Source organism: Sturnus vulgaris, chromosome 4 (genome assembly GCF_052056855.1).
Source record: "Sturnus vulgaris isolate bStuVul1 chromosome 4, bStuVul1.hap1, whole genome shotgun sequence".
Classification (NCBI taxonomy): Eukaryota; Metazoa; Chordata; class Aves; order Passeriformes; family Sturnidae; genus Sturnus; species Sturnus vulgaris.
In genome coordinates, this window is record NC_142246.1 from 64,991,007 (window position 1) to 65,017,663 (window position 26,657).

The following is a 26,657-nucleotide window of genomic DNA, read 5'->3' on the forward strand; positions in this document are numbered from 1 at the left end:
CACGGCCGGTGCAGGTGCTCGGGGCGGGGCTGCGGCTGGGCCCGCCCCCGCGGTACCCGAGGCGGCACCGCAGCTGCCGCCGCAGCCCAGCGAGCAGCCGAGAGCCGGCTCCGTTCCGCTGCCCGCCGCTCCGCCACCACCATGTCCTTCTGCAGGGCCGCCTCGCAGGCGCTGGCCTCCCGCCTGAGCCGGGCTCCCGCCGCCGCCAGCCGCCTCAAGCAGCGTGGTACGCGGGCCGGGGCCGGGCAGAGGGCACCGGGACGGCGCGGGGGTCGGGGCGGGGGCCGGGACAGGGAGCTGGGCACGGCTGCTCGGGCATCCTGGGCTCCGGCACTGGCTGCTTCACATCTCCGCCGTGACCCAACCCGGGACCCCCAACCCCCGGCAAAACGCTGCTGCCTTCCCTTCAGTATAAAATAGCGGGGTCCACATCCCCCAGTAGAGCAGCCGGAGCGGCGGTGCCTCCGCAGGGCTGCCGGCCCCGGGAGGGAACGGGAGCACACCCGGTGTACCGCAAGCACGGCTTTTGGCGCATCACGGGTTGTGTAACCAGTGGCAAAAAAAAAAATCTGCCAGCCGTGTTGGGCGCTGGCAGCTTGCTGAGCACTGTGCTGCTATAGCTAGCAGCCCCGGGGGAGAGGGTTAAGGACACGCTGCTGCTGAACGAAAAAATAAATGTACGGAAATCCATTAGGATGCCCGGCTATTGGAGAGCAGTGTGAGAAGTGTGTCATGAGACAGATGATGCTAAACATAATCTGGAACACAATGGCAGTGTTTTGACGTTGCGATTATTTTTGCAGCTGTCACTTGCAATGCTCAGAGCCATTTTATTTTTCATGAGCGCTTTTTCAATGCGACATTTCTCATCTGGGGTCAAGTCACAAAATTCAGCAAGAAAGCTTTGTTGACCAAAAGAATTACGTGTTTTTCATGGGTCTCTTTTCGAGATGTACGAGACTGACTTTGAGATGTACGAGCTGTCTCTTTTTGAGATGAACCAAGACTGTAGTAAGAATCAGTTTATAACAAATAAATGGGTAGCACTGCTGTTAGAATTAATATGTACCAAATCAGGTAAAAAACCATGTAATGCTACCTCTCTGCCCTGTTGGCCAATTCATGAGGTGAAGGGTGTGTATCAAAGTGTCAACAGTCTGAGAGTGAAGGAATATGAATTCAAATGAAAAAGTTTTTCAAAAAAATCCCTGTTATTAACCTGAAGAGAGAATTCGTTACTTCTGCTGATCATAAGGAATAAGGACAGATTAATTATTTTACCTACCTTGGTCAGGAAATTTTTTACATTCCTTTTTTTTTTTTTTTTTTTTTTTTTTTAACATTCCTTGGTCTTTATAGACTGTGCCCAGTACTTGGAAGCTGATGGCAGACAATGTTCACAGAAAAACATCTCTTAGGAAGAGCTCAGCCATGGACAGTTCATTTGAGCACCACACCCTGGGTTACTCAGTCGTAGGATACATCAATAAGCTGTACCTCTGTGTTTTATAACCTTCTTGAATCATCCTTTCCCGTACAGATTCAGATTCCATCATTCTTGTTTGTGATCATATTTTAGCAGCACTTTGCATCAATTTACCTAATGGTTTTTATAGCACCTCCTCGCCAGATGTCATCTGGGAGTGTTCCTGGCTCTTCTAGAGACAGCATGATGATCTATCTCCTTGCTGGTGTTGCTGCTTTTGGTGGTTTATTTTATGTAAGTGTTTGGGGATGGAGCTGTTTGTGCTTTCTGAGCTGGCATGGTATAAGACGTGTTCTGGGTTAAAGAGTGTGGTCAAGATGCAAACTGTCAATGAATGTAGATACTGGAGCATATAGCTAAGTGCAGCCTAACTTAGGAATCAGCTTAAGAGAATTTGGTGAAGCTGAAAGCCTGTTTCTTGCCTGTTTTACTGTTACTTTGGTAAGTAGTGCTGGGTCATTCTTAGTGGAAAGCATATTCAAAACTATGTGAAATGAGTGTGTGCAAAGATGGAGTAAGGCACCTGTCTCTAACCCTTGCCTTGTCTTGCCAACTAGAAACATTAGCAATATCTCAAAGTGGGCAAGGCAGATGTGAAATAAGCAGTCTGAAGCTGCAAGGGGAAGATATAAACCTGGTTAATTTGAGCACGAATAAAAGAAGAACATTAGTTACTTCAAGAAAGCATGTTAATGTTTTGTAAGCATCTACGTTTTTAAGCATTTTGGTAGCCATTCTTTTCCCTGCTTTTAAATATATCTGAGTCTATGCTTCACATCCCTAAAGCCTCCATTTTATAGCTTACATCTACCCCTCTCCTCCAAGATCTGAGATGTACACCCAGAGGTGTACATATTTCCCTGTCCCACAAAATAATCCTCTTGAATGGTAAGTAGCTATTTGTTCAAAATATCAAACGTGTGATGAATAACATATCCTCTTGCTGTCATGTTTTTACCACATTACAAAAAATAGAAATCTTAATCTACTTGTCTTTTAAAACACTGTTTTAAATTCCTGAAACACTGCAGCACTTCAAAAGCTGCATGGTATATCGTATTTGCTTTCTAACAATGGAGAAATATGAAATACATAAATATATTAGTATAGCAGATTGTTAATTTCTTTTAACCTTGCTTAGGATAAATTTTATATGCATTTTAAGATGGGCAGCAACACTTGTTTAAAATCCCTTTTCTCCCTCTCCCCTCCTTGTGTTTTTGGTGTATTTGTAGGGATGTAGTTGTAAATTCAGGTATAATTCCCTTTCAGGCCTACAGAGTAGTCAGTTCATCACGCAGCAAATATATTGAACACACAAATGCTCTTCGTGAGAGAGACGAGGGGCAGGAAAGCAATCTTTGGTCAAGGAAGGGTGAGTTGAGCTCTTCTCTCTTTTTCTCTGGGTACATGAGGATTTGGAACAGATTTCTAGATTGTTTAATCAGGCTTTAGCACTGTCCAAGTCCTTGTCTGAACTGTGTGAGTGGGAGTGAAGGCAGAGGTGGTTGTGCAGTGTTGTTTTGCTACAAAGCTGCTGCTGCACAAATTTTGGTAGTGGCCTTCATGTTCAGGCAGTGAATCTGGTCTTTGATCCACCTGTGGAGTCTCTTTGGATAAAAGAGTTGATGTGTGAATACTGTTAATTGTATAATGTGCATTTGATTTACTGCAAGCTTAATGAAACTTGACTGAGTACATAATGCTGTCAAAATCAGTTTTGTTCTTTTGTTTTCAGTGGGGGGGTGAAGATAATATCTTTTTCTCAATCAACAGGTTGGATTCAGTGTGCATGCCATCAGGAAATACAGTTCAATAGGGAAAAAACCCCCTACATTTAAAAATATATTTTAACTTGGATCAATTTTTTTGTCCTACAGCTTTGATTTTGTCTTTTCTAATTTGGGGTTAAATGAAATGCAGGCATTACCTAAATATATAGCAAATCCTTACTTAGCTCTTCATGCTTGAATAATTAGACCTTGTTAGTTCAAATACTTGTAATGGAATGTTGTCCCTGTCTACATCAATTAGTGTTATAGCATTAATGTAAAAGGTGGAACTTTGGCAAGCATGGCCTTGCTAGGAAAAGCAATTAGGAACATTTCTTAAGGACCTTTATATATTTTTATTTGGTTGTTATTTAAAAAATAAAGTATTGAAGCCACTTGAAGAGTATTGAAGAGCACTTGAAGCTCTTCTTTTTCTTTTTTTTTTATGCTGACATCTAGGGAATTGATTTAATATATTTGCATGCACACAAATAATAGATTTGAATAAAGTATCCTGAGCTTAAATTTTGTTTTCAGTGTGAGAACATAGTATAAACTGTCTACCTCTAGAATTATTTCTTTAGGAGTTGTTAGCCTTGAACTTCTACAATACATGCTTTAGTTTCAGAACTTTAAAATCACAGCTCTTAAGATTTAAAGTAGTAAAATACCTTAATTTCCAAAAAAGAAAGCAGCTGAACACAGTATAGTTTTAAAACTCATTTTTTTAAAGTAAATGCTGAGAATTCAGCCACAATTTGCAATATTTCATTGTCCCTAAAATAAAAAATGTGACCAGGACCAAAGTAGATCTCTCCTAGGGACCTGGTCTCCTGCTGTTCAGGGCAGAAGTGAGGATTACCCTTATTACATTCTGACTGCCATAGCTGGGAGAGTGGAGAAGCATTAAGCAAACCTTCCAACATATTCCCAGCGATGTCAGTGTATTCCCTCTTTTCTCTTAAGGTGCACTGCTGCAAGGTACTGAGTTTTGGCCCTGTCTTAACCACATGCTGGAGTGAAATACCCATAGTTCTGAGTGGTCAGCAGCTGGTTTTGGATACTCTCCAGACATCCCATCATCTGCTGCTTTGTGCTGCTTAATAAGTCACATAAATGCCACAACCAGTGGCAGATGATTGCTGCCTCCCTTTTTATTGATAGTAAGAAGTCCATATTGTTTCTAAGGCCATTCACTGAATACAGTGAATAAGTAGAAACTTATTTCCTATATTATTTTCAATATTTGACTTCTGAATAAATGCTCAAACCAGTTTTTAGTTGGACTTCTGAGTAGCTAATTCCAATTCACAGTACAAAACCACCATTGAATCAGCTCCTTTTTAAAAATCCTTCATTCCTAGCTGTGTACACCCAAAAGAACAGAACATTAAGAACGAGCATCAATTCTGTTCTTGCTTTTCCTACAGAATCCTCTGTGTGCATTCTCAAAAGAGTTAATACTCCTCTTCCTCCCCTTTTTCTCCTGTTCCCTGCAGAGTCATATTTTTGTGTTTATCTTGTCACAGAGTGTTAGCATAGTATTGCTTTTCCCAGAAGTGCCATTGCAGTTTCTTTCCCTGTGCTTTCTTTAGAGTCAGACCTTATACTTTTTCACAGTAAGCATTGCTGATAAGAGCAGTTAAAAATTCTGTTCTTAAAGTATTCTGATATTTTTTGGGGGGGCACATTAAATGAAGTTTAAAATAAGCTCTAAAACAGAGTTGCTAACCATATGAAGTGATGGTTTGAAAAGCAATGTGCCCAGCAGCATGTTCATGGCATATTTGCTGCCTATGGTAAAAAAACTTTCTAGGCGGAAGAACTTAATAGTGGAGAACAACTGATCAGAGATTCTTTTAATTGGATTTTTGTGGTTTCTTATGGGGGGGAAATTCTCCCCTTATGCCTGAACCCAAAATTTCTATTACAGAGAACTGTACATAGCAAATAAGTCAGTCAAAACAAGAGAAACAATCATTCTAGGGTTCTTTGTTTCTGAGAGGGTTGAAATTTTATTTAATGGTATTTTCATTAATGATAACAGACATTTAGAAAGACATCTGATAGCAAATTTTCTGTGGCTCTTTTAAACTGATAGCTACTCTCAAATTACGGAGGGATTTAAAAAGTCCCTGGAAGAAGCCTGACTTAAAGTAGCAGTAGAAAATCTGGGACATCATTTGGAATGTAAAATGATGTTTGGCTTGCAGGATGTTCTGCTTGCTTATTTAGTGAATACTGAGTTTTGTCTTCCATTTGTTGTTTGTGTCCTTTAAGCTTATTCCTGATTTCCTTCTTTTTTTAGCTATGATTTTTCTTTTTAACTTGTTGCAAGCTGATTCAATCTTTCTAATCTGTAGTCTGCTTTTACACTTTCCAGACTTTCTAATCTATACTCTGCTTTTACACTTTCCAGACACAAGGGAAATCTCTTTCCAAACCTGAGGAAGTTAAATACAAACAAAGGACAATCGTTTACCATTGAGTACATTGCAGCCTACCTTGGGATGACTTTATACCTTCCATTGTAAAACTCCATTCCTGTGAGACTTTAAAAGAACTACCTATGTTTGCAAGGCCAAACCATATTGAGCTTATTACTGAATCTGCTTTGTAGAAGGCAGTTCTGAGATGGAGAAGCTGGCTGTTCTGAATTAATGCACTCTATATTTGACTGTCCAATAAAGTGTACTGAATGCTGAGCTTGGCTGTTAGCCTGTTCTTTGTGTAATGAATTCAGTTTTTTTTTTTTAATAGTATTTTCTTAAAGGGACATGATCAGGTTGCATAATGCAAAGTTTTGATTTTTCCTGAACAATGAATGGACTTGTCTTGAAACCTGAACACAAAATGATAGGCTTTCACTGGCATAAGAAGACCAATAAATAAAACTGATCTGTTTTGTTTATAAACAGATACAAAAGAGTCAAACAAACTCTGACTATGTCTCTTTAAGCTCTTTTGTTTCAATTCTCACATAGTTTACACTGTATTACAAACTCTATTTCCAGTTCTGTTTTTCTCTCATGGTGAGTTGGTTCTAGTGGTGAGCTTGTGATGAACAGTTGGTGTTTAACTTTTTTCTTAGTGCATGTTTGCATGGTGGTTGAGCATCTTTGCTGCTTTGTGCTGTAAGTTTTTCATGACTTGCCTCAGCTGAATTTGAAGTGATGCATGACTGGGAAACACTGTTTTTCAGGTTCTAAGGACTCAGACCCAGAGTAGTATAAACAAGTCTTTAAAAGAGAGTTGGGAGTTGTAAAAAGAAAAAAGTCAATCATAAGTGGTTATATCTTTAAAAAAAGAGCTCTGACCACTTAAATCTTACTTATATAAGACCAGATGTCTTATTCCCCACGTGGTAATTCCACAGAGTCATGCTCCCTCTGGCACCTGTGTGTGTACCATCACTGGCCCTTTCTGCAGAGTGGTTTGAAGCAACACTTGGCAAGGTCCTTTGTTATCCTTCCCTGCACCCCCAACACTTGCTTTAAGCCAGTTTCTTTTCTTACCACACTGAAATGTGTTATGAAACTCAGTAATTAAGAATATGGTTTCCTCATCGAATAAACATAGTTTTTTGATGTTATATTAGACATTATGGGGGATTAAGTACTGATCTTTTTTTTGTCAATTCCGATCCCAAATCTTAGCTTCCCACTTTACATTTAAATGAGGATGATGATAGAAAGTAGTTGGTGAAGTTTTTGTTGCATGCATGCATTTTACTCTCTTTATTGTATTGAATAAATCCTTAGAAGGTGATGGAGAAGAGGTGGATGAAGTCCCTGAAGCAGAGAAGGCCGTGGAAGAGGCTGGTGCAGCAGCTGCTGTTGAACCTGCAGCACAGGATGAGAGTGCTGGACCCACAGCACAGGATGAGAGTGCTGGACCCACAGCACAGGATGAGACTTCTGGGGCATCCCCAGAAGCTACAGGAGAGAGTGAATTACTGGCTCCAGAGGTATCCCATGCTGTGGAGGAAGCACAGCAGGAAGCTGCTGCTAATTCAGAAGCTGCTGCTAATTTGGAACTTGCTGCTAATTCAGAAGCTGCTGCAGTCCAAGGTTAACCTATGAATGTGGTTTTTGAGTGTGTGTGTTGTGAGTTCTAAAGCTCTGCCTCTTACAGAACATTAAGAACAAACATCAGTGTTCCTAGTGGCAATGAAAACAAATTCAGGCATTAATTTGACATATCATGAGCATAGGGTAATTAAGTTTATTAAATCAGTGTCTCTAAAAGCGTCCTGATTCTGGCACCAGAGCTACTGTCTAAAACAAGTGGAGGCAAATGTTTATTTTACTACCCCATCCTATTTTTAAAGATATTATGCTGAGTATATAATGTGATCAGTTAAACAGTTGTTTCAGTGATCAAGTTCTCAAGGGTTTGTTAAGGAATCTAAACACTTTAGTTCACTAGCCATTCCAAAGATACTCACATTGAATAATTATATCTGTTCTATCAATGTAACTTAAACAGGATCTTGCATAGCAAAGAAAATGATGTCATGGTCTCAATTTTAAGGATATATTAGGCTAAATTTTCATAACATAATAAACCATCAAATTGTTGTTAAACCATGCCATTTATAAGTGGCAAAACATTCAGTTTTTTGAGCTGTCAGGGTGTTTGAAATATTTCGGTTCATTGTGCTTTTTAAAAAATTTCAATAGTACAAATGCAAAACTATCCATAAAATGCACAAGATACTGGATTATAATTTAATTCTGCAGATTTTAAAGTATTTTTAATTTTTTTTTTTTTACCACTGATCTTGAGAGGATATGTCTAAAACAGGTCAAACTGAGATTAAAAGTATTTTGACTGCTAATTTATGGGCATTTATCATAGTACTGTCAAAGGTGTAACAGATTTGGAATGATTTTCACTTTTTTCCTTGGTGACTCCAGTGAGGAATGGATGCATTGTAATTGCCTTTTTAACAAATGAACTTGAGAAATAGTGCAGCACTTCTAATTGCTGGGTTTTATGAAAGGTCTAGGTATGAATGTGATTTTAATTCAAGTGTGAATAGTTCCTTGCTTGTCTCTGCAAAAATCTATTACAAATAACATTTTAAAACAATACTTAGTCTGATCTGCTGTAATACAGTATATAGAAAGTAGAAGTAAATACCTTGTCAGTGACTATTACTGCTTACAAATAGAAATATTTATATAAGGTAGTAATTAAAATACCTAGAGCCCTAAAAGTTTCCATTTCTATGGAATATTTAGACCATTTAGAAAGGAAGCAGTCTGTTGTATGTTAAATTTAGTGAATTAGAGCCATTAAGAGATATGTTTAAAAATGTCTTGGAGCATTTATTACTTTACAGAGCAATTGCAAAATTTCTCTTTAATTTCATAAGCACTTGGTTGTGTCTGGAAGTGGTTGTGTATTCCTTTCACATGCTTAGCTACGAATAACTGTTAATTTTTGGATGAGGTAGGATCTTCTGTATGGTAAATATTTCTGCCATTTTATTGAAGAGGGTCTTCCCTGAGAAACATGGTGCATAAATTCGTTGGATATTAGGAAGAAATTCTTTCCTGTGAGGGTGGTGAGGCATTGGGACAGTTTTCCAGAGAAGTTGTGGATGCCCCATCCCTGGAAGTGTTCAAGGCCGGGTTGGATGGGGCTCTGAACAACCTGGTCTAGTGGAAGGTGTCCCTGCCCATGGCACAGGGGTTGGAATGAGATGGTCTTTAAGGCCCCTTCCAACCCAAACCATTCTATGATGATTCTGTGATTAAGTCTGAGGATCTCGTTCTGGATGTGTTGATGTCATGTACTTAGTGATCACTATTTTTGATAAGAAGAAAAATGGCTTGTAACTGTTAGTTCCTGCTGGTGTAATCTGGAAGTGGAGGAGCACTTTAGAAATTAATGATTTCTTAGATCTAATGTCTCTGGCAACATACTTACTAAAGAAAACAGCACTAGAACCAGACTTCTGTTATGCTGAAAGTTGTAAGGGAGTCTGAGGTCATCCCAGGTGCCCTCTACCAAGCCTTGCTGCAGTGGTTATTCTTGTCTGGCTGGTAAAGATAGCAGAAACAAACCTTTGGGATGTAAAATTGTCAAGAAATTGAAGCAAAGGAGTGTTGTCCTTGCCTGAGTGTTCCTGGGATGTTGTAACTTGCTCCTGAGCACAGCTAGTGCCCAGGTGGTGAGCCCTGGGGACCTTGCCATGGCTCACATGAGGTTACACCCAGTGTAACCCAAGTCCTGGCCTGGGAGGCTGGACAGGCTCCTGCTCCAGGTCACCCTATCATTCCCTGCTCCCTCATCCTGGCATCATGCTCACAAGAAGATGGGGCTTTGTTTCAAAAGTTTCTCTGCTCTCTCTGTACCACTTTGTTCAGTGTCTACTTGCAGCCAACAGCCATTGTGTTAAAAAAAAATTCTAATTATAATCCTTCTGGATATAAGTTTCAGTTTTGGATTTAACCATCTTTATGATTCTGTTATCTCCATTTAGAGGGGAAAAAAAAGCATAGCTCCACTTTTAGTGAGGTAGAGAAACTTTAACTAGTTTTGTTGGCAGTTTGGTGTTACTTCTGCAGATGAAGGTGTAAGTATTTTTATTGCTACCAGTGAACCTCTGGTTTTTCAAATGCCATTGTTTCTTTCAATCTATAAAGCTTTCTCTAATGTTTGGAAATGCAAGCTGTGAAGGGATGCTTGTCTCCAGCTCCTGTATACAGATAATGTAAATGTATGATTATACAAAAAAAACCCCACCCAAAACAAAACAGATATCAAACAAACAAACAAGCAAAAAACCAACCCAGCCCTAGAGATGGATGCTTAATACTTAATGAGGGTAATCTCCATTTCAGACAGTAAACAATTGTACCTGCCTGGAAGATCCTCCTTGCTTCAAGCAATTTACAATCCACTGTTGGTATCTGGAATTCTGTGAAATACTGTTACCAAAATATGGACTCAACTATATTACTCTGTTCCCAAGGTTTTAACTTCCTCTAAATTCTAATTTTCTTTACCTTTTTATTGCTTGAGCTGTCACTCTTGGTTACTGCCCAGTGCTGGTTCAATTCCTGTTGTTCTCCTTCTAGTGTACTCTGTGTCTGGGACCATAAATTAAGTTTTTCTCAGACAAACCAAATGCTGTAAAATTCACAGATTGGCAAACTTCTATTTGGATTAGGCAAGGTTGTTGCATCTGTGACTTCTGGTGTTTGGGTTGCCACCATAAACTCTCTCTAACTCTGGTATTGAGGCTTGAGGTTTTGGCATTATCAACTGAAATAACAACCAATTAGCCCCAAACTGTGCTTTTCCAGACTTCTTCCTGACTCTTCTAGCATAGGTTTCTTTCTAATCTTGGAAGTATTGAAGGGCATGGTCTCTTCTCTGTTTGTTATTTCCAAGGCCATTTGAGCGAGTGACTGATTTTGGGGAGGATTAGTGTGTGAATGTGCCAGTGTTTTCCATGCTAAGCTCCAAACCCACTACAATGCCAGTTGTCTGCAGCCTAGAGAAACAAATGGAGGCTGCTCTGGGCAGGAGTTGCTGCTTTTGGGACAGGGCTTTTGTGCTGACCCCATCATACAGTGATGCCAGGCAGACAAAAGCACCCGATACAATCAGTGCACGCTGGCCTGGCTTGGTAAGTTACCAAATTCTGGCTTTGCTGACATTGTCAGTACTTAGGAAATTATTGAGGAGTCCTCAGAGTGATTTGCAGTTGCTCATACTTACTCAGAGGCTTTCAGAATGGCGTTGCTCAGTAGAACAGACACATCCTTGCAGGCATCTGTTTGTGTGAGATGGAGGAATGAGGACTTTTTCTCTCTTTACTCATTATGATAGACTGATCTAGCTAAATTAGGCCCTAAGAAATTGAATTACATTAATACTATCCTACGAGGGAGGTATCTGTATCTGGAACTTCTGTTGGGTATTTCTGTTTCACATTTATCACTTTCTTTCATCTGTCTCTTGGACTGCTGCACTTATATCTCTATGATTGCCATACACTGGCCACAATTCTCTTCTTCCTCCTGCTTTTCCTTCATAAAACTGAGTTTTAGATGAGTCATGGTAGCATAACTGGAAAATCTCTGTTGGAAGAAAGTGAACAATATTTAGAAAAAAAAAAATTCTGAAGACCCCCGTTGGTACATGGAGAGACTGTTCAGTTTTGATCAGCTTAGCCAAAAAGAGAATTCTACAGCATGCACTGGGGAGGAAGATTTTGGTAAAATGGAAAAAACCCTAGAAGTTCCCAGCTAGGAGTGCAAACAAGTAAGTGGGGGAGAACTGCCTAAAATAAATGACTTCCTATTTGTCTATTCTAGAACAAGGGGGAAAGTAGTTTCTCAAAAATGGTAGAAGGACACATAGTGAATAATAATGCCTAAATGAATATCTCTATTAAGGAGAAAATAGATGCACTGCTTTTACTAGTATTAGTAGCTCATTGTCAAGACTTAAAAAGAACCTTGAAATAACTATATGTATTCAAATTGGAAAGCAACAACTCACTTTGGACAACAAAATCTGTTAGCATTTAATTTACTGTACATAGTATTACCTGTGTTTGAAATTTTCCTGTAAATACAACCACCACAGGAATACTGTTAGTCTCTTACTTTAGAGAAAAGACAGCAACAGGCACCCCTTACTATTTTCCTGTGGTGGTAGTTCAAACCAGAATGGGAACGATGAGGATTTTGATATTAGTTTTTGGGCAGTGTTTCTTATTGCCCAAATAAGAGAAAAACATCCTTTTCAAACAACTTTGCTCCTTTAAAAGCTGTGTAAGTGGATAAAACTTGGTGCATTACTTTGTACAAGGAATGTTAAAGAAAATGTCTTAATTAGAAGTTTTTTTAGAACTCCTGAAGGATTTAATACATCAAATTATTAGGGTGCTTTCATACACACCGTTTATATTAACTTGTGCTAGTTTTCTTTGTGATCCATTCCAATCAGTAACTAAAGAATGTTCTATGTTACAAACAAACAAACAATGTGATTTGCTTCTCATTGCTACAATTCCACAGAATATAAAACAATATTCTTGAAATTTTATGAGGTATTATGAATTATTCTGTATTAATGTGACATGCACTTTTATGCTTTTATTGTGACCATTTTGGGCATCTCTGAATCTTTTTAAAGCATGGATTGTAGAATAAACTCTCTTCAAGGGGGTCTTCTGGTCATTAGCAGGAACTAATGAGGCTTTTCTTGGGAGCTAGTGACCTACATCAGGCACAAACAACCTGTGATGTGCTCGGCTGATTGAACATGTTCCTCTTTCTGTATGGAGTGATGAACATTTTTATTCTTAATAACGGGCTTCATAATGCCATGGTTTGGGCTCTCAGCTGGACCTCATGGATTTCTATCTGGATTGCTGGTGGATGGCTTGCAAAAAGGAGAAGATGTCGTATTTGTATAATGGCAGGTTTATTAGAAATCCCAGCTTTCCTTTGTTCATCAATTTCCCAAAGACCTTGGGCTCTGAGCCTTTGGTCTGTGCACAACCTATGGAATAGCTGGAATGCCATGGGGACTAAAGTTCTGGTGTCCATGGGCTCTAGAGAGGGAGGGCTGAGGTTCCTGTTGTGTCCCAGTAACTGCACAGTCAGGCCAGGCTGCTTCCACAAACGATTCATCCCCTGCCAGCCACTAGTTCCTATCCTGGGTATTCAAGGATAGGAACGATCAGACTGAAAAATAATCTGTGCCTTTCTGAGTAATTGTTCTTTCCTTGACTCTGTTTAGAACTGTTTTTTCCAGGTGCTGATTTCACAGTGTTGTAGAGAGGCATTAGTCTGTGGTCAACCACCTGCTACCTTTTTTTTTTTTTTTAAGCCCAATGTTTAGGTCTTAAGTGTTTTCCCTTTCCAAGCAGTGAGATGGGTGACTTGCTCTAGCTGGTTGAAATCCTAAACGTTCACTGAATAAAATGCCATGGAGGAGGGTGAGAGCATTTCAGATGGTCCTGAGTGACATTCCTGGTGATGGGATGTTCCTGGTGGGTAACTGCATCCCTCCATGCATCCCTGGATCTTCCTGGCCAATGGCACCTGAAGCACTTGGTCATGTTCCAGGGACAGCTGCACAGTTTTGCCTATTCTGTTCCAAACTGCCCAGTGATTATTATTTCCCCCTGTTCCTGCTGATGTGGTTTGAGCCCCCATGAACAGAGTGAGGAGGTGTGGAACCCAAGCCAGCCCTGCCTGGGGTGACAGGTGGCTTCTGGTGAAAGCATGGAAGGGGACCTTAGCTGTCATCACCACCTCAGGACCTGGGACAATGTCCCTCTCCATTTTCCCTAAGGCTGATGGAACCAAAGTATATGCTATTAAAGGGAATCACAGTTTCTTGCTGCTACTGCTGTCTTCTCCCCTGGATTAGATCTGAGTGAGCCAAGTGCTCCTGCTTCCTGTGCTCTATTTTGCAGATTTTCTCAAATAAATTCTTGGATTACTTTCCAAACGTGGCAGAATTTGACTTTTTAAAAGTCAATTCTACTCCACTGCTAGTTTTCCATTACCAGATATAAAAATTATGAAAAGAAACTGGGATTCTTTTGCTCTGCTTATCTTAACATTTCAAGGGACATCCTGAGTCCTTCAATGGACCTGACTGAGGAAGCTTTCTGTAAACAAAAGCATCCCATTCTAATGTAAGATGGTCTCTAAAAGACTGTAAATAAAATACTGTTTTTAATTTCACAATTCAATATTACTTTTCCCCTTCCTCCCCCTCTTTGGAATTAGTGTGTGATGTTGGTTATGTTAAAGGCAGCTTGAAATATCAAAGCCTTTTTATTTTTGTGCTCAAGCTTTGGTTTGCGTGCTCCAGGTGGATTCCATCTGTATCATGCTGGCTAACTTGTATTATTTTAGCTTTATAAAACCAAATTCTTCTGCAAAGAATGTTTTTGAAGTAATTGAACCGGGTGTTTGGCATTACAGATACCAGCCTCATCTTGATTGCCTAGAAAAAAAAATCATCATATGAAGGATACTGAAGGATACTTTAAGTAAAATGATTCATGCAGAAAAGTGTATTCTTAAATATCTTTAAAAATTGCAGGATACCAGTGCCTGTTTAAATTTTTTTTGTTTCTAACTGGAAAGATCACTTTTAAATGAATCAAAGAATTAGGATTGGAAACAAAATATGTTAGCTTTAAATGTATTGGTAAGGAAATGCAAAACTAAGGGAAGAAATACAGGCTGTACTCCTGAGAAGGCTGGAGTTGTCCTGTATGGTCTTGTTATAAAACCTCTGTCCTGCTGGAAGGAATCCCCACCTCTCCCCAAGCAAGGAAAAGACTGAATACAGCTTTCATTTAAAAATCTGGAACAGCTGTCTTCTTCATCTCTATTGTAAATAAGGGAAAACATACTTAGAAAACCACTTAAAAATACAAGGTAGAAACTTAAAATCCAGTAAGGTTAAAAAATATAGCATACAAATTAGTTTATGTCTCTTCCACTCTCTTGCTTCAAGGTCATCTCACAGCATGTTTTCTACGTGGTGGTAAGACATGACTGCCACTGTGAGCTGGCCAAACTTTGCACTAGGGCTTTACATCCCAGACAAAAATCCAGGCTGGTTCTGCATAAAAACAGCCCCAGGAAAGTTGGGAAGCTTGTTTTAAAACTCGAAGGCTTTGGGGGAAGAGGCTATGCAAGCAGTTGGATCTGGATTCTGGGAGTCAATGCACTTGCATGGGGTTTCCTTTAGTATTAGCAAGAGAAAGTCAATGTGGGGGTGTTATTTTTTATTATCAGCTGCAGCTAAGATGAGTCAGTCACACAGGCCACACAAGTCCCTGCTTATCTTGCCACTCTGTTCTGCTGGGAGAATGCTGAGCTCACAGATATTCACACAATTCAAACTGACCATCATGAGCATGCAGAATCACCCTGTATTTGGACTGTTTTCTACTCTAAGTGCACAGAAGTGTTTAGTTCTGCACTCACTCTCAGGGCTGCAAGTTCAGCACTTAAAGAAAAAGGCAAGCAACTAAACACAAGCTTTCAAAACAAATGCACAATTTTCTTTTGTCTGTAAAATCAATTTCCTTTTCTGTATTTATCCAACTCAAGCCAGATGTGTTTCCACAACAGAAATGGTTTGGTATTGCATTAGGTGCATGTGTAAAGTTGCCCAGTGGTGTTCTGTTCCTGCAAGTGCAATTTGGGAGGATGCATTTCTTCTCCAAATGGTTATCTCCTAAAGCAGAGGAGATAGGGCTGCCTGGGAGTGCCTGTAGCTATCCTGGGCAGGAGCAGGAAGTATTTTGGTTGGGATTCCCTGTTAATTCCCTGTCAGCAGTGGGTGTTGCACAGATGTTGTACACTGATGGATGTGTAGTGGATGTGTGTTGTGGCTCTAACTAACCGTGGGGATGCTTCCCCTCAAAAATCCCTGGTGTGTCCAAATCCTTCTGAGTGCTTTGGCAACAGCTGTTGATGCAGTATGCAAAACTCCTCGACTCCAGCTAGTAAATGTGATTAGTTTGATTCCTCTGAGGCTTGAAGTTCTTTTATATTGTCTTTTGTTGAAATCACAGGAAAGTTAAGCTCCTAATTCAGACCTGTAGGTGTTATGGTATATATAAATGCCTGGCAAAACTGAACAAAGCTGTAGCCAGCAATACTGGGATGCAGCTACTTATCCCAGGAGAAAACTGCAAATAGACAAATAACCAGTGAAAATGCTTAAGAAAAAAAAATCTACTTTGCAGGGAAAAAAAAGATAGTATTATACACAGAGGCTGAGATATAATACCTTGTATGAAATTGTGAAGTATACCTTCTGTACACTGTAGAGTAATACTCTGTATATTCTCTAGAGTAATATTCTGTATATTCTCTAGAGTACTATATCCTACTAGGATGGGGGAAAGCACAATACACCAAATGAAGTAGGAAAATTATGAAGCCATTAAACTCTGGTGCTTTTGATGAAGGATTCATGTGTGCAGGGGTAAGTTTCTCCCAGAGAATTAAGAAAGAGCCCAATGAACCCCACTTTTGTGGATTTGAAAGGAAACGAAATAATTTTTGGCAGGCTTTAAATTGTATGGGTCAGGATGGAATTATCACTTGACTGAGATCCATTTGGCAGGAAGGATGCAAGTGGGTGTTTTGGTAAAGATGTTAAGGACCTGGAGTGGTATTGTTCTATAAGGATAATAAAGCAGCTGGGCATTCAGTGGAAAGCATAATATTAAATACCATGTGTCCTCATTGCAGAGAAGCAGTTGCACAATTCAGATTATTTTGTTCAGTTACAGACTGTAGAAATTGTAAGAAATCTGGCATAAATAGACAAAATGGATCATAATCATCACTGCATGAAGAAATGCAGGGACCTCAGGTTTTCAAAGTAATCATTCAGGAAACAACACAGAGCCAGTGAAGATGCTGTAAGTTCTCTACAACCATTTTTAAAAAATAAAGAAGCTTAATATTTTAGTATTTGAACTAACAAAAGTTAGGAGTGATTTCAGTTACATGCATTATTTGCTGCAGAGTTCATGACAGGCTTATTAACAACTTTGCAATAATTGAACAGACAGAAAATCCTTCACCCAAGGATTATGGAAAATGAGTCACCATTGTACCAGGCAGAGATTAAAGTATCTTGTATGAAATAGGGTGTTGCTGCAGGATTTTACATGGAGCAACTGCAAGAGATTAAACTGGATTGAAAACTATGAAGTGCACCCAGATTTAAAAAAAAAACAAAACAAACCCACAAAAACCAGGGTGTGAATAGCACTGGGGTTAAATTTAACATCCAGGGAAACACAAAGGAGAAATGCCTAAATTAAATCATGCTACCAGCTGATGAGTAGGGGAGGATGTGAGAGACTCAGGCAGTATGTCTGATGTTCCTCATGCAGAAATACCCGTGTGACAGTCCCAAATCTGAGATAGACAGGGGTTCACTCTCACCTTTCCAGGGCATCATTCATCTGGCTTTGCCCTGGGGTCACAGCAATTCCCTTGGACAGGGGAAAATGTGCTGGCCTTGTGAAGGGAATAAGAGTGTTTGTTCCAAGACGTGTCCAAACCACCAAAAAATTGGCTGAGATTTGTTCTGGTGTCAAATGGATGCTCTGGGTATCCATCAGGAGGTTGGAGACTTCCCTAATTTCACGGTGCCCAAAACAGAAGACACTTGGGCAGTATGCACCAGGCACCAGGAAGGGAGGCTCCTATGGGACTCCAGCCACTCCAGCTCAAGGGATGAATGAAAAAGCCACTTGGATACAAACACCAGCTGGGGATTTGTGCCCTAGCCAAGGAAAATTGTGTATATAATCATACTACACCCATTCTACAGAAAGGTTTTCAAAATGCAATGCCTGCCACAAGACCCTTTGTGTTTTAGGCAGTGAAGCTACTCCACAGAGACATGGATGAACACCTTGGGAGGAATCCACTTTGTTTTGCATTAGATTGCCTTTCTGATAGCCAAAAGGAATAATTCAGACCAGAGACAATTTTTTCAGTACAAGTGGTTAATGTTTGGTTTCAAGGCAGGTATTCATACAGATGACAGATAAACACAGTTCCCATCCAAAGGAAATGGAGGTTTTGTTAAAAAGCAGAAAAGACCATGTTGGTCCCTCTAGTTGCCTGCTGATCTAATCTTCTTAGAGCAAAAGAAATTAAAACACTCACAAGGAAGTAAAAATAAAAATACTGTCAGCCAGAGAAAGAATTTTTGGTAATATAAGCTGAATATTTGTTACAAACTGAAACCCAGCAGCTTGTTACCATAGTGAATACATGGCATTACATCAAGTATTGCTTGCTGTAAAATATCTAAAGTTCCAAATTTCAAATGTACTATTTCTATTGCATAGCTCTTCCCTCCAAAGGCAAAAGTGCCAATTCCTGAGCATTTCTTTTTCTGTTGCTTCTTCAGAATCCAGAAAGCATTCTGAAAAGTGAAATGATTGATGTTCAGAATATGCTATATTTAACTAGCTGCAAGGTGATATTTGAGGAAAGGTATGGGATGCTAGCTCTAAAAAACTCCTATTTACTGCATTTATTGAACCCCTAAAGAAGCTGTTTACTTAGCTGTGTTTAATGTAGCTTAGTATAGGATGAAACAAGAAAGTCAGAGACAAACTTCCTCCTGGGCAGTTGAAGAGTTTGATGATGGAGACCTCTGGCAGGATGGTTAGGAGAACAGGGTACAAGAGAATTTACTCAAGTAAAATTTAACATGCAACTGCTGGCTGATGTGTTCAGTTCTCTATTACTAAATATTGCCTATTACAGGCTTTTTATAGAGACAGATTGCTTTATGCTGAAAGGAGTATTGAAAAATGGCTAGTTGGAAATCATGGAATTGCAGCCTGAATTTTCAGCCTGATGCTAGAATATTTTTACATTAAAACTACCCATGATGTCCTATGAATTTGGCAGAAATCAGAAAACAAAGCAACAGTATCTGCAAGAGATAATATATACATTTGAGAATATTTGCCTATGTCCAAATACATGAAAATAGCTCCAGTTTATAGGTTTACTGCCCCAGGGTTGGAAAGAGGCAGACTTTCCCTGGAATTCCATTTGCAAAGTTTTATTTGCATGATAAAATTTGATAGATCCTGTTGATCAGCTACTTCAAGCCTATATGTTGGGCAGGTACTTCATGCTTTGTGAGCCTTGGTTGTTCACCCTCATTTATGATGGGGAATGGAAATGGATGGATGTGAACTTCATTAAGAACAAGAAACTCTCCTTGTGCTGCATATAACACATTTCTTTTCAACATCTGTCTCGATTTGAAAGACAGAATTTTCTTAAATTGCATTGGTGTAAAAAAACATATAGTGCATGTGGTATGAATAAAGCTTGCAGTGCTTTGATGCAACCATAAACAATCTCATGTTGCTATTGAAGTTGAATGATGCAATTGAATGCAAAAAAAAAAAAGTGTGTTAAAATAATCACTGTGCAGATTTTAAGCAGGAGTTTAGAAGTTTGGCCTCTAAACTCTTTTAAAATCAGAATTAAAAAGCTAAAAGGAAAAATGTCTGCATACCTAATACAGCTTTGTAAATTCTATCCCTTTAGTCCAAGGATCCTTTGGACTAAGGGAAACAACTTATTTGATTATTTGTCATTGAATAAATAATTTCCAGTGTTTCTCACTGGTGTTTTGTATCCATTTTCAGTTTCCGAGGAGGAGAAGACAACTGAAGAAGTTGCTAAGGAGCCCTAAAGGTACACAGTACAGTTGCAGCATGTGGTTTTCTGCTCTTCACCTATCTTTTGTTCTTAGTTAGTGGCAGCATGTGGTAAGTGCACATGCACTGTTATGGTGAATTTGTGTTTCTGCTCTCAACAAAAAAGAACTTTATTGAAGTATTTCTTATTCTTTAAGAACTACTGCAGCAATCTTTTAGAGACTGGGAAGCAAATCCTATACCAGTTGTCATGCTGTGTATTTATTTATAGCTTTATCTTAGTCCCATGCACACTGGATGAAGACCTGAAAGTTGTAGCTTTCTTCCAGGCAAAAAACGTTCTTTGGATATTTGGTTTAAATGATATACAGCTATTGGACTTGTGGATTATTGTTCTATACAATAAAGCAATAGCCCTCTGAACTGTTTTATTTTAAATAATTTTTTTCATTATTAGTCTCTCTGCACTTTCAATTTGTGCTAATGAAAAATAATGAATATAATATATTTTCTATTTTGCTAGTGTCATTCTCATGTGGGTTTTTTTTTAATTGTCAGAAAATTTGCAAGCGTGTGCCTCTCAAGGTTTTTATTTTTGCTCAAATTGAAAGCTAAAGACACCTGAGGGTGCCACATCAGAAAAACAAATAACCAAGAAATTCTCTCTACTCTGGAACACAGAAATGCTGTGGTATAGAGAAGGCAATTGAGTTAGGAATATTTATTTTTCTTTGTAAACATCTGACAACCCTACAAATTGTGGCTATTCCAGATTTTGATTTAGAAAACAAATACCCTCTATAGCCAACTCAATTAATGAAGGCAGAGATGGTAACTGAAAAGGTGGGGTGGCAGGGAAGGCAAGGCATAGGAAACATCTCTGGTGTAATAAATTGAAAATAGATGAAAAAATAGATTAATCTCCTTCTAGTGTACCGGTCCACTCAATTCTGCTTAAACTGCTTGACAAAAAAATTACTTTTTATATGAGTATAGCAACAAAAGTTTACAAAAATGCCTCTTGTTGAGTTTCAATTTCATCTTGTTGGCAGAGGAAAGAAGATTTATGAAATACTTTACTACTTGATGCTGGAAGATTACTGGCTGTCATTTGACCAATTTACAAGTCTAGAAACACATTGCATTCCCAGTCAGGAAAAAATTCTTTCTTCTTTTTCTTTTTTTTTGTGTTTGATTGTAAACACTTTGGAGTATGAAGCTTAACTCTGACTTTGCATTAAAACACATTGTACTTTTTAAGGAATTTAAGGCAAAGAAAATGAAATTAAAAGAACATTGATGTGAGAAGCAAATCACTATCTAGTTAACTATTTTTTTTAATTACTGATTATTTGGTGAAGGGATAGAAGAAATAGTAATGGATTAAATCCTCAGATAAAGCCCCAGGTTGATACTCAGAGTATGCCTTAGTAAAGATGTTCAGCCATTCCACTGGGTGTGGTTATTGCACCCAAATTGACGCTGCTATGGAACTCCTTGTATCAGTAATCTCAGCAAAACCAATTGGTTTACCTTGTGCTTAAAGTTAAGCATGTAACTATTTGTAGAAGTCCAGCATGCAGGGGAATTCACTTATGCCATCAGATAAGCATGATTTACATATCAGTGCTGTGTGTACTCTGTAATTCACTTAACTGGGAACCTGCAGAGCAAATTGAGAGTGTGCTTTGAATGCTTGCAAAGAAAAAGACCTGCTGAATTGTGTCTGTTGCTAAACATCATTTTTTGTCGCTTCCTCTAAATCATATTATTTTTTTCTTTTTCCCAGTAAGCAGTGCAGATGCCTTTGGGAAGTTTAATGCAAATATTTGTGGCAATCAACCAGCTGATTCCTGTGTGAAACCTCATACTCTTCCTTGAAGACATAAAAGGAACTGTGCAGTTTGTCCTACCACACACTGGTCATGCTGGCCAGTGTTCAGTGCTGCAAGAGATGATTTATGCTGCCTAGAGAAACGCTTCTGTGACTAACATGTCTGCTGTAGAGTGTAGCATCCAGCCAAGCCACTCAGCATGTCCTAAATACATGTGCTAAGAGAAGCAGTAGACTTAACTAAACCATGCCAGAAGAACTCCTTCTATGTCTTTGTTGTCTTGCTATGTACATTGATTTCTTACTTTTGGTCCGAGCTGTTGTGCATAGTTATACCTTTGTAACATTCCGTGCTAAAATGTAAGCGAAAGGCTTTAAAATCAAGTCAAAATATTATAAAAGTACCTGTTAGTATTTTTAAATTGGATCACAGGGAAAATAACAACGTGTTTGCTCCTGAGTTTGGATTTGTGATTGTAAACTTAGGACATCTGGCTGCACATGATCTAATTTTCCCCCTGCATAAACATTTCAGATGCTACCATTCCTTGCACAATAACACCCAGGAGTAAACATTTTAAGGCTCCTGCTTTGGGAAGAAATCCTGTTCACAAGTAGTAGCAGTAGGTACTTTACAGCATGACAATCAAAAAATAGCAGAAGGTTTGGTCTAAACCTTCAAGCTGGTACAAATCACAAGCCTTTTATGCCATGGCAAAGCCTGGCTCTAAACACTTGCACACAGAGAGCAAAACCCCTGTGAAGGGCTATGCAACAGGTGTTCTAATGAACAGGAATTCTTAGGGACTGAGAAAGAGCTGAATAGCTAAATAACCATGTTTTCTCAGTATTAGCTTATTTAAAAAATACATTTATTATGAATAAAAGCTTCGTATGCCACTGTGCTCCCAACCCTCCATTGTGCTACGTGCACGAGTGTGCATCCAAGACAAAACACTGAGACCCCATTGCAGCCATCACAGAATGGCAATGATTCTAAACCAGAGCCAAATAAGGTATATTATGTACTATTTATATAGAAAGTGTGTTTCATAAGGTGTGTCTGACTCCTTTCTCTTCAAGCAGAAGTTTGGAAAACGTTGAAAGGGAAATGACAGCATTAGGACATTCCTGCCCATGGCACAAAGCAACACGTGCTCCTTCTCCCATCATAAAGCAAATTACAATAGTGTTCCAACAAAAATATAGCCTGTTCCTCCTGGACCTACTTAGGGATATCTGGAATAATGCAGAGGCCAAAGCAGGCTACTGAGCTTCAAGAAGACAAACCACACCCTTCTGCTTAAAGGATAAAGCCTCTGTGATTAAAAGCAATTTTTGTAGACAAAGCTACTGGAATAAAAATCTTAGACTGATATTTTGTTGGGTAATAGTTTATCTTTATTTATCTTGTACATTAAACATGCTGTGATGGATGTATGCACTTAAATGTTCTATTTCTTCATTTCACTAATTCCTAGTAAAAAAAGTTATTTTAACTGCACCTAACAGTAGGGTTTCTGAAATGGTAAGCTTTTCTGAATGTCTCTTTATCTCTGCAACTGCTCTGGTACATGGCAAAATATGTTTGCCCTCTGGAACAGCTGCCTGAATGATTGAATCACAAACTGTGATTTCCAAAGCTTTTCATCCTTTCAATTTCAAAATAATGTGAGAGTCTCAAAATAGCCTTTACGCGTGCTTTATTCCAGAGTTTCTCTTTTTTTGCTTTTGTTTTGCTTAGGTTTTTTTAATTAAAAAAAACCCCAAAAACTAGAGAACATGCAGCACAGCATGCTTCAGCACTTGATTCTCTTAGAGTAACAACAGTGATATTTTGCAATTTGCAGAGGTCTGGCCATCGTTGTTTCAGTCATGCCAGTATGGAGTCTGCATACCACATAAATTAATATTTTTCTGTCCATCACTTTCAAAAAAGTGAAGTTTTGAGTTGCTACACAAAGACTGTGATGAACCATGGAAAATGTTGAAAGATACTGCTGAAATGGATCATTAAGGAGAACAATACCACAGCAGAGAACAGATATAATGCAAGACTAAAGGAGATCGGAGGAAAGGTTTGGTCTTGAGAATGAATACAGGTCATAGGTCAGAGATTGCAAAGCTTGAGATTCCGGAATTTGTCCAAACTGCACATTGCTCCTTTGCTGTCAGCAGCTATCTGTGAAAACAGCTGGCAAGGATTTTCACCTCCCTCTAGTGCCAGTCAGTCCCTCTAGCTCACCTCTCTGAAGGGTGACAGCCTGTTGCTGCTGGCAGCTATTCACAAAGCTGAAAATTCTGGAGGTAACAAAGTCCATCTAACAATGTCAGGTTTACTTTTTGCCTGCGTTGATGTAGATATCGAATTTCAATTTTATTTTCATTTGCTTCTTCAAAACATAAGACAATTCCTAAAAGTCATAATTCAAACTGCAAGCTGGTACTCAGCACTTGGAAAATCTGAGAGTGAAATACTTTTGTCAAGATTTCTTATGTCTGTGCAATAGGCTTTGATGATGTGATACTACTTCTTAAATGTTTTTCTGGAAAAGAAAAAAAAAACAAAAAACCCAAAGCAAAGACAAAATCCTAATGAATTCCAACCCAGCCAAGAATGTGCTGTGATTCTTTTCCTCACCTGGTGGGCTCTTTCTCTCAAAAATTTTGAGCTAACTAGCCACCACAACTTCTGCTTTACCAGGCAGGTGGGAGGAACACAAAGTTGAGTGACGAATGAGGAAATCAGTAGCTAAAATCAGTTACTTGTAGTGTTTGTCAGGAGATAAGCAAATATATGATGCAGCTCTGTGGCACTTTTATGGCTGCAATCAGCTACTGTAGGAGCTTTTTCCTCCCTGTGGGTGGTTGGTAAAGACTGAGAGGAGAGCTGAGAGGACTGAGGCACACAGAGGGTGAAGGAAGACAAACAGGGACAGAAGGAATTTTATGTAAAAGTTCATTGCAGCTCACTTTGCTGCACATTTCCATGGAGTGCCATCCCTGCTGTGACACAGATAATTCTGCTCTTTGGAAAGGTATTACTTGGTTGTGTGCTTTTCTTTCTTGCCCTGCTCACCTACTGCAGAAGGTGGAAGCTGTGCAGGATGATGGAAGTTAATTGCATTCCCAGGCATCAAGCATGACCATGGGTAACTGGATTCTCCTGCATTCTGGGCATTACTACTTTTTTTGGGATGCTGTAGGAGATTTTGCCTCCTCCAGCTTTACTGGAGGGGGAAGAGGGCTAAAACTGTAGGTGTCTATGCTGGAGTTGTTCCAGCTACTTGCTTGAACAACAGGTAATTAAACAATGTGTTGAAACAGCGTGGTTTGCTTGTGGTTTAGTGAGAGAAACCAATTTAATTTCTATTTATGCCTCAACATATGTTACAAATCCATTTTCTGGCATGGGGTGAAAAATACTATAGGGGCTGTACACACGTGGGGAGCCTTAACACCTGCCACGTGCATCTGCCAGCTGACTCCAAAGGAGTGGCCCAGGGCACAGTGGTGACCTTCTGTCCTTCTGCCTCTCTCTCTGCTCTCTTTTCCCTCCTCAGCTCTCTTTTCTATCCTCCTTCCATAGGCACACTTATCTTTCTCCATCAATAAACAGTTCTCAGATGTAATATTGCCACATTTGTACTTTATGTTGTCCACGAAGTCTATCAAAAAGAATCCTCCCCAACTCCCCTTGCAGCAGGACAGGACGTTTCTCTATCTGCAGATGTTCTCCACTTCCTCTTGATATTTTACCCAGCTGAAATGATGGCTCTAGCTAGCTCTGAAAGGCTGATTTTGATTAATGCCCAACAGCTCCTGCATAACAAAGTGAGAAACTTCTGAGCAATAGAAAACTCTTCTCTGTGTGGTAGGTTAATTATTTGTATAAGATTTAATGTGCAGATCTCTTAATTACCTAAAAATCTTGATTTTTAGTGATAAATAGTTTTCCTCATTTAAAAACCTTCATGACTTAGATATCTTTAAAAAATATATGTGTGAGCTCTGCTTGTGCTGTAGGAAAAGTGTTATACATTGTTTTAGTTGCTGTATTTTATCTCAGGAAGTTCAGCTGCCTGTGCAGCTTCTTCTCAGTTCAGCATTGACTGTGGTCTGCAAACTAATTAAAGAGGGAAATACAGAGAAGTGGAAGAAGAGAGACAGTAATATTTATCAAAATCATACTTCCTCTTTCTATCTCTGTAATATAATTAAGTTACTGAACCCATGGAGGTTCATTGATGACCCCCTCCATGTGATTTTTTTTTCTGGCTTCCTTCTTCCTGCATATGGCTATCTTCTTTCTGAGTAGTTAGTGGGAAATGTTATTCTCCAGTGAGGGCTAATTGAGCATAATTAACCATTGGACAACTCACATCATCAAGCAGAAGAGGGCAGTAAATCAAAAGCAGTAAGATTACTAAAACCTGGGACAGAGAAAGAATCCCTCATCCCCAAAATCCAGAGCTAAACAATACAGGAAGAAATTAATAATGTATGCTTTTCTCCTACTGGAGAAAATTGGCTTGAGTTTTTGTTAGTTTGGTTTTTTTTTTGTTGTTGGTTTGGGAGTTTGTTGTTTGTTTGTATTTGTTTGTAGAAAATCCAAGTCATACAAATACTTTTCATTCCACTGTTTTAACAAGTGACTAATTTCCAACGCAGCAGATTTGGTACTGAGGGTCTTATGAAGTGAAAGGAGCCAAACCTGGAGTAAATGTTCAAGGCTTGACAGTTCTTACCTTTGGGAACACAATGAGGCCGGATGTGAATGATTTTGTTACCATTTAAATTATTAATGGAGTTCTATGCAATCAAAACCACTGCAGTCTCACCCCTCTTCACTTACTACAAGTACTGCCAGCAGCAGGAAGTTGCACAAACTACTCAGTTCTAGTTATAAACAAACAGAAAGAGACTTTCAAGTGTCTGAAGTTGTTATTTTATGAGAAACCTTTAATGGCTTGATTTCTACCCCACTCCCTTTCTGCATGTCTCTTCCCATAGTCTTGTGTTCTATACCAGTTTTGAGATATCCTCACTTGCCACTGTCCATGTGAATTCAGAGCTTGGCTGTTCCTAAATGAAAAGTAGTTTTCAGTGCTGAAGTATTACGCCATGAAAAACAAAAATGTCTTTGAGGACAATTATTTTTAATTTTTTTTTTAAACCAAAAGAACTACTTTTGCATGCAGGTGGAGGTGAGGAGCAGATGTGTGTGGCTGAACTGCCTGTCCCAGGGGCTGGGCTCCTGTCAGAAGGGAGATCCTTAAATCATTCCCTTGCACTGTACGAGCACAGGGCACCCAGATTAGTCTGAACAAAACAAAACAT

The 26,657-nt window shown here is 39.2% G+C and overlaps 1 protein-coding gene across 2 annotated transcripts; it reads left to right on the forward strand.

The window, feature by feature from the left end:
- The first annotated feature begins 20 nt into the window (after positions 1–20).
- On the forward strand, positions 21–22,695 carry MGARP (mitochondria localized glutamic acid rich protein). Of its 2 annotated transcripts, none has more exons than XR_015803380.1 (6): positions 21–226; positions 1,617–1,720; positions 2,759–2,861; positions 7,020–7,328; positions 19,472–19,594; positions 21,273–22,695. XR_015803380.1 is itself a non-coding variant. In XM_088164146.1 (6 exons), exons 1-5 carry the CDS (start codon positions 142–144, stop codon positions 19,516–19,518), a joined length of 648 nt encoding a protein of 215 aa, XP_088020272.1. In that variant the 5' UTR covers positions 21–141; the 3' UTR covers positions 19,519–19,520; positions 21,273–22,695. The 2 variants fall into 2 exon arrangements, 1 of the variants encoding a protein (XP_088020272.1); XM_088164146.1 differs by having other exon boundaries at positions 19,472–19,520.
- The last annotated feature ends 3,962 nt before the right edge of the window (positions 22,696–26,657 follow it).

Excerpts from the sequence above, each read along its gene's own strand:
- MGARP (XM_088164146.1), top strand. The coding sequence starts at position 142 with ATGTCCTTCTGCAGGGCCGCCTCGCAGGCGCTGGCCTCCCGCCTGAGC. Across the intron at positions 227-1,616 it reads CAGCCGCCTCAAGCAGCGTG|CACCTCCTCGCCAGATGTCA; the intron begins GTACGCGGGCCG and ends TGGTTTTTATAG. Across the intron at positions 1,721-2,758 it reads CTTTTGGTGGTTTATTTTAT|GCCTACAGAGTAGTCAGTTC; the intron begins GTAAGTGTTTGG and ends ATTCCCTTTCAG.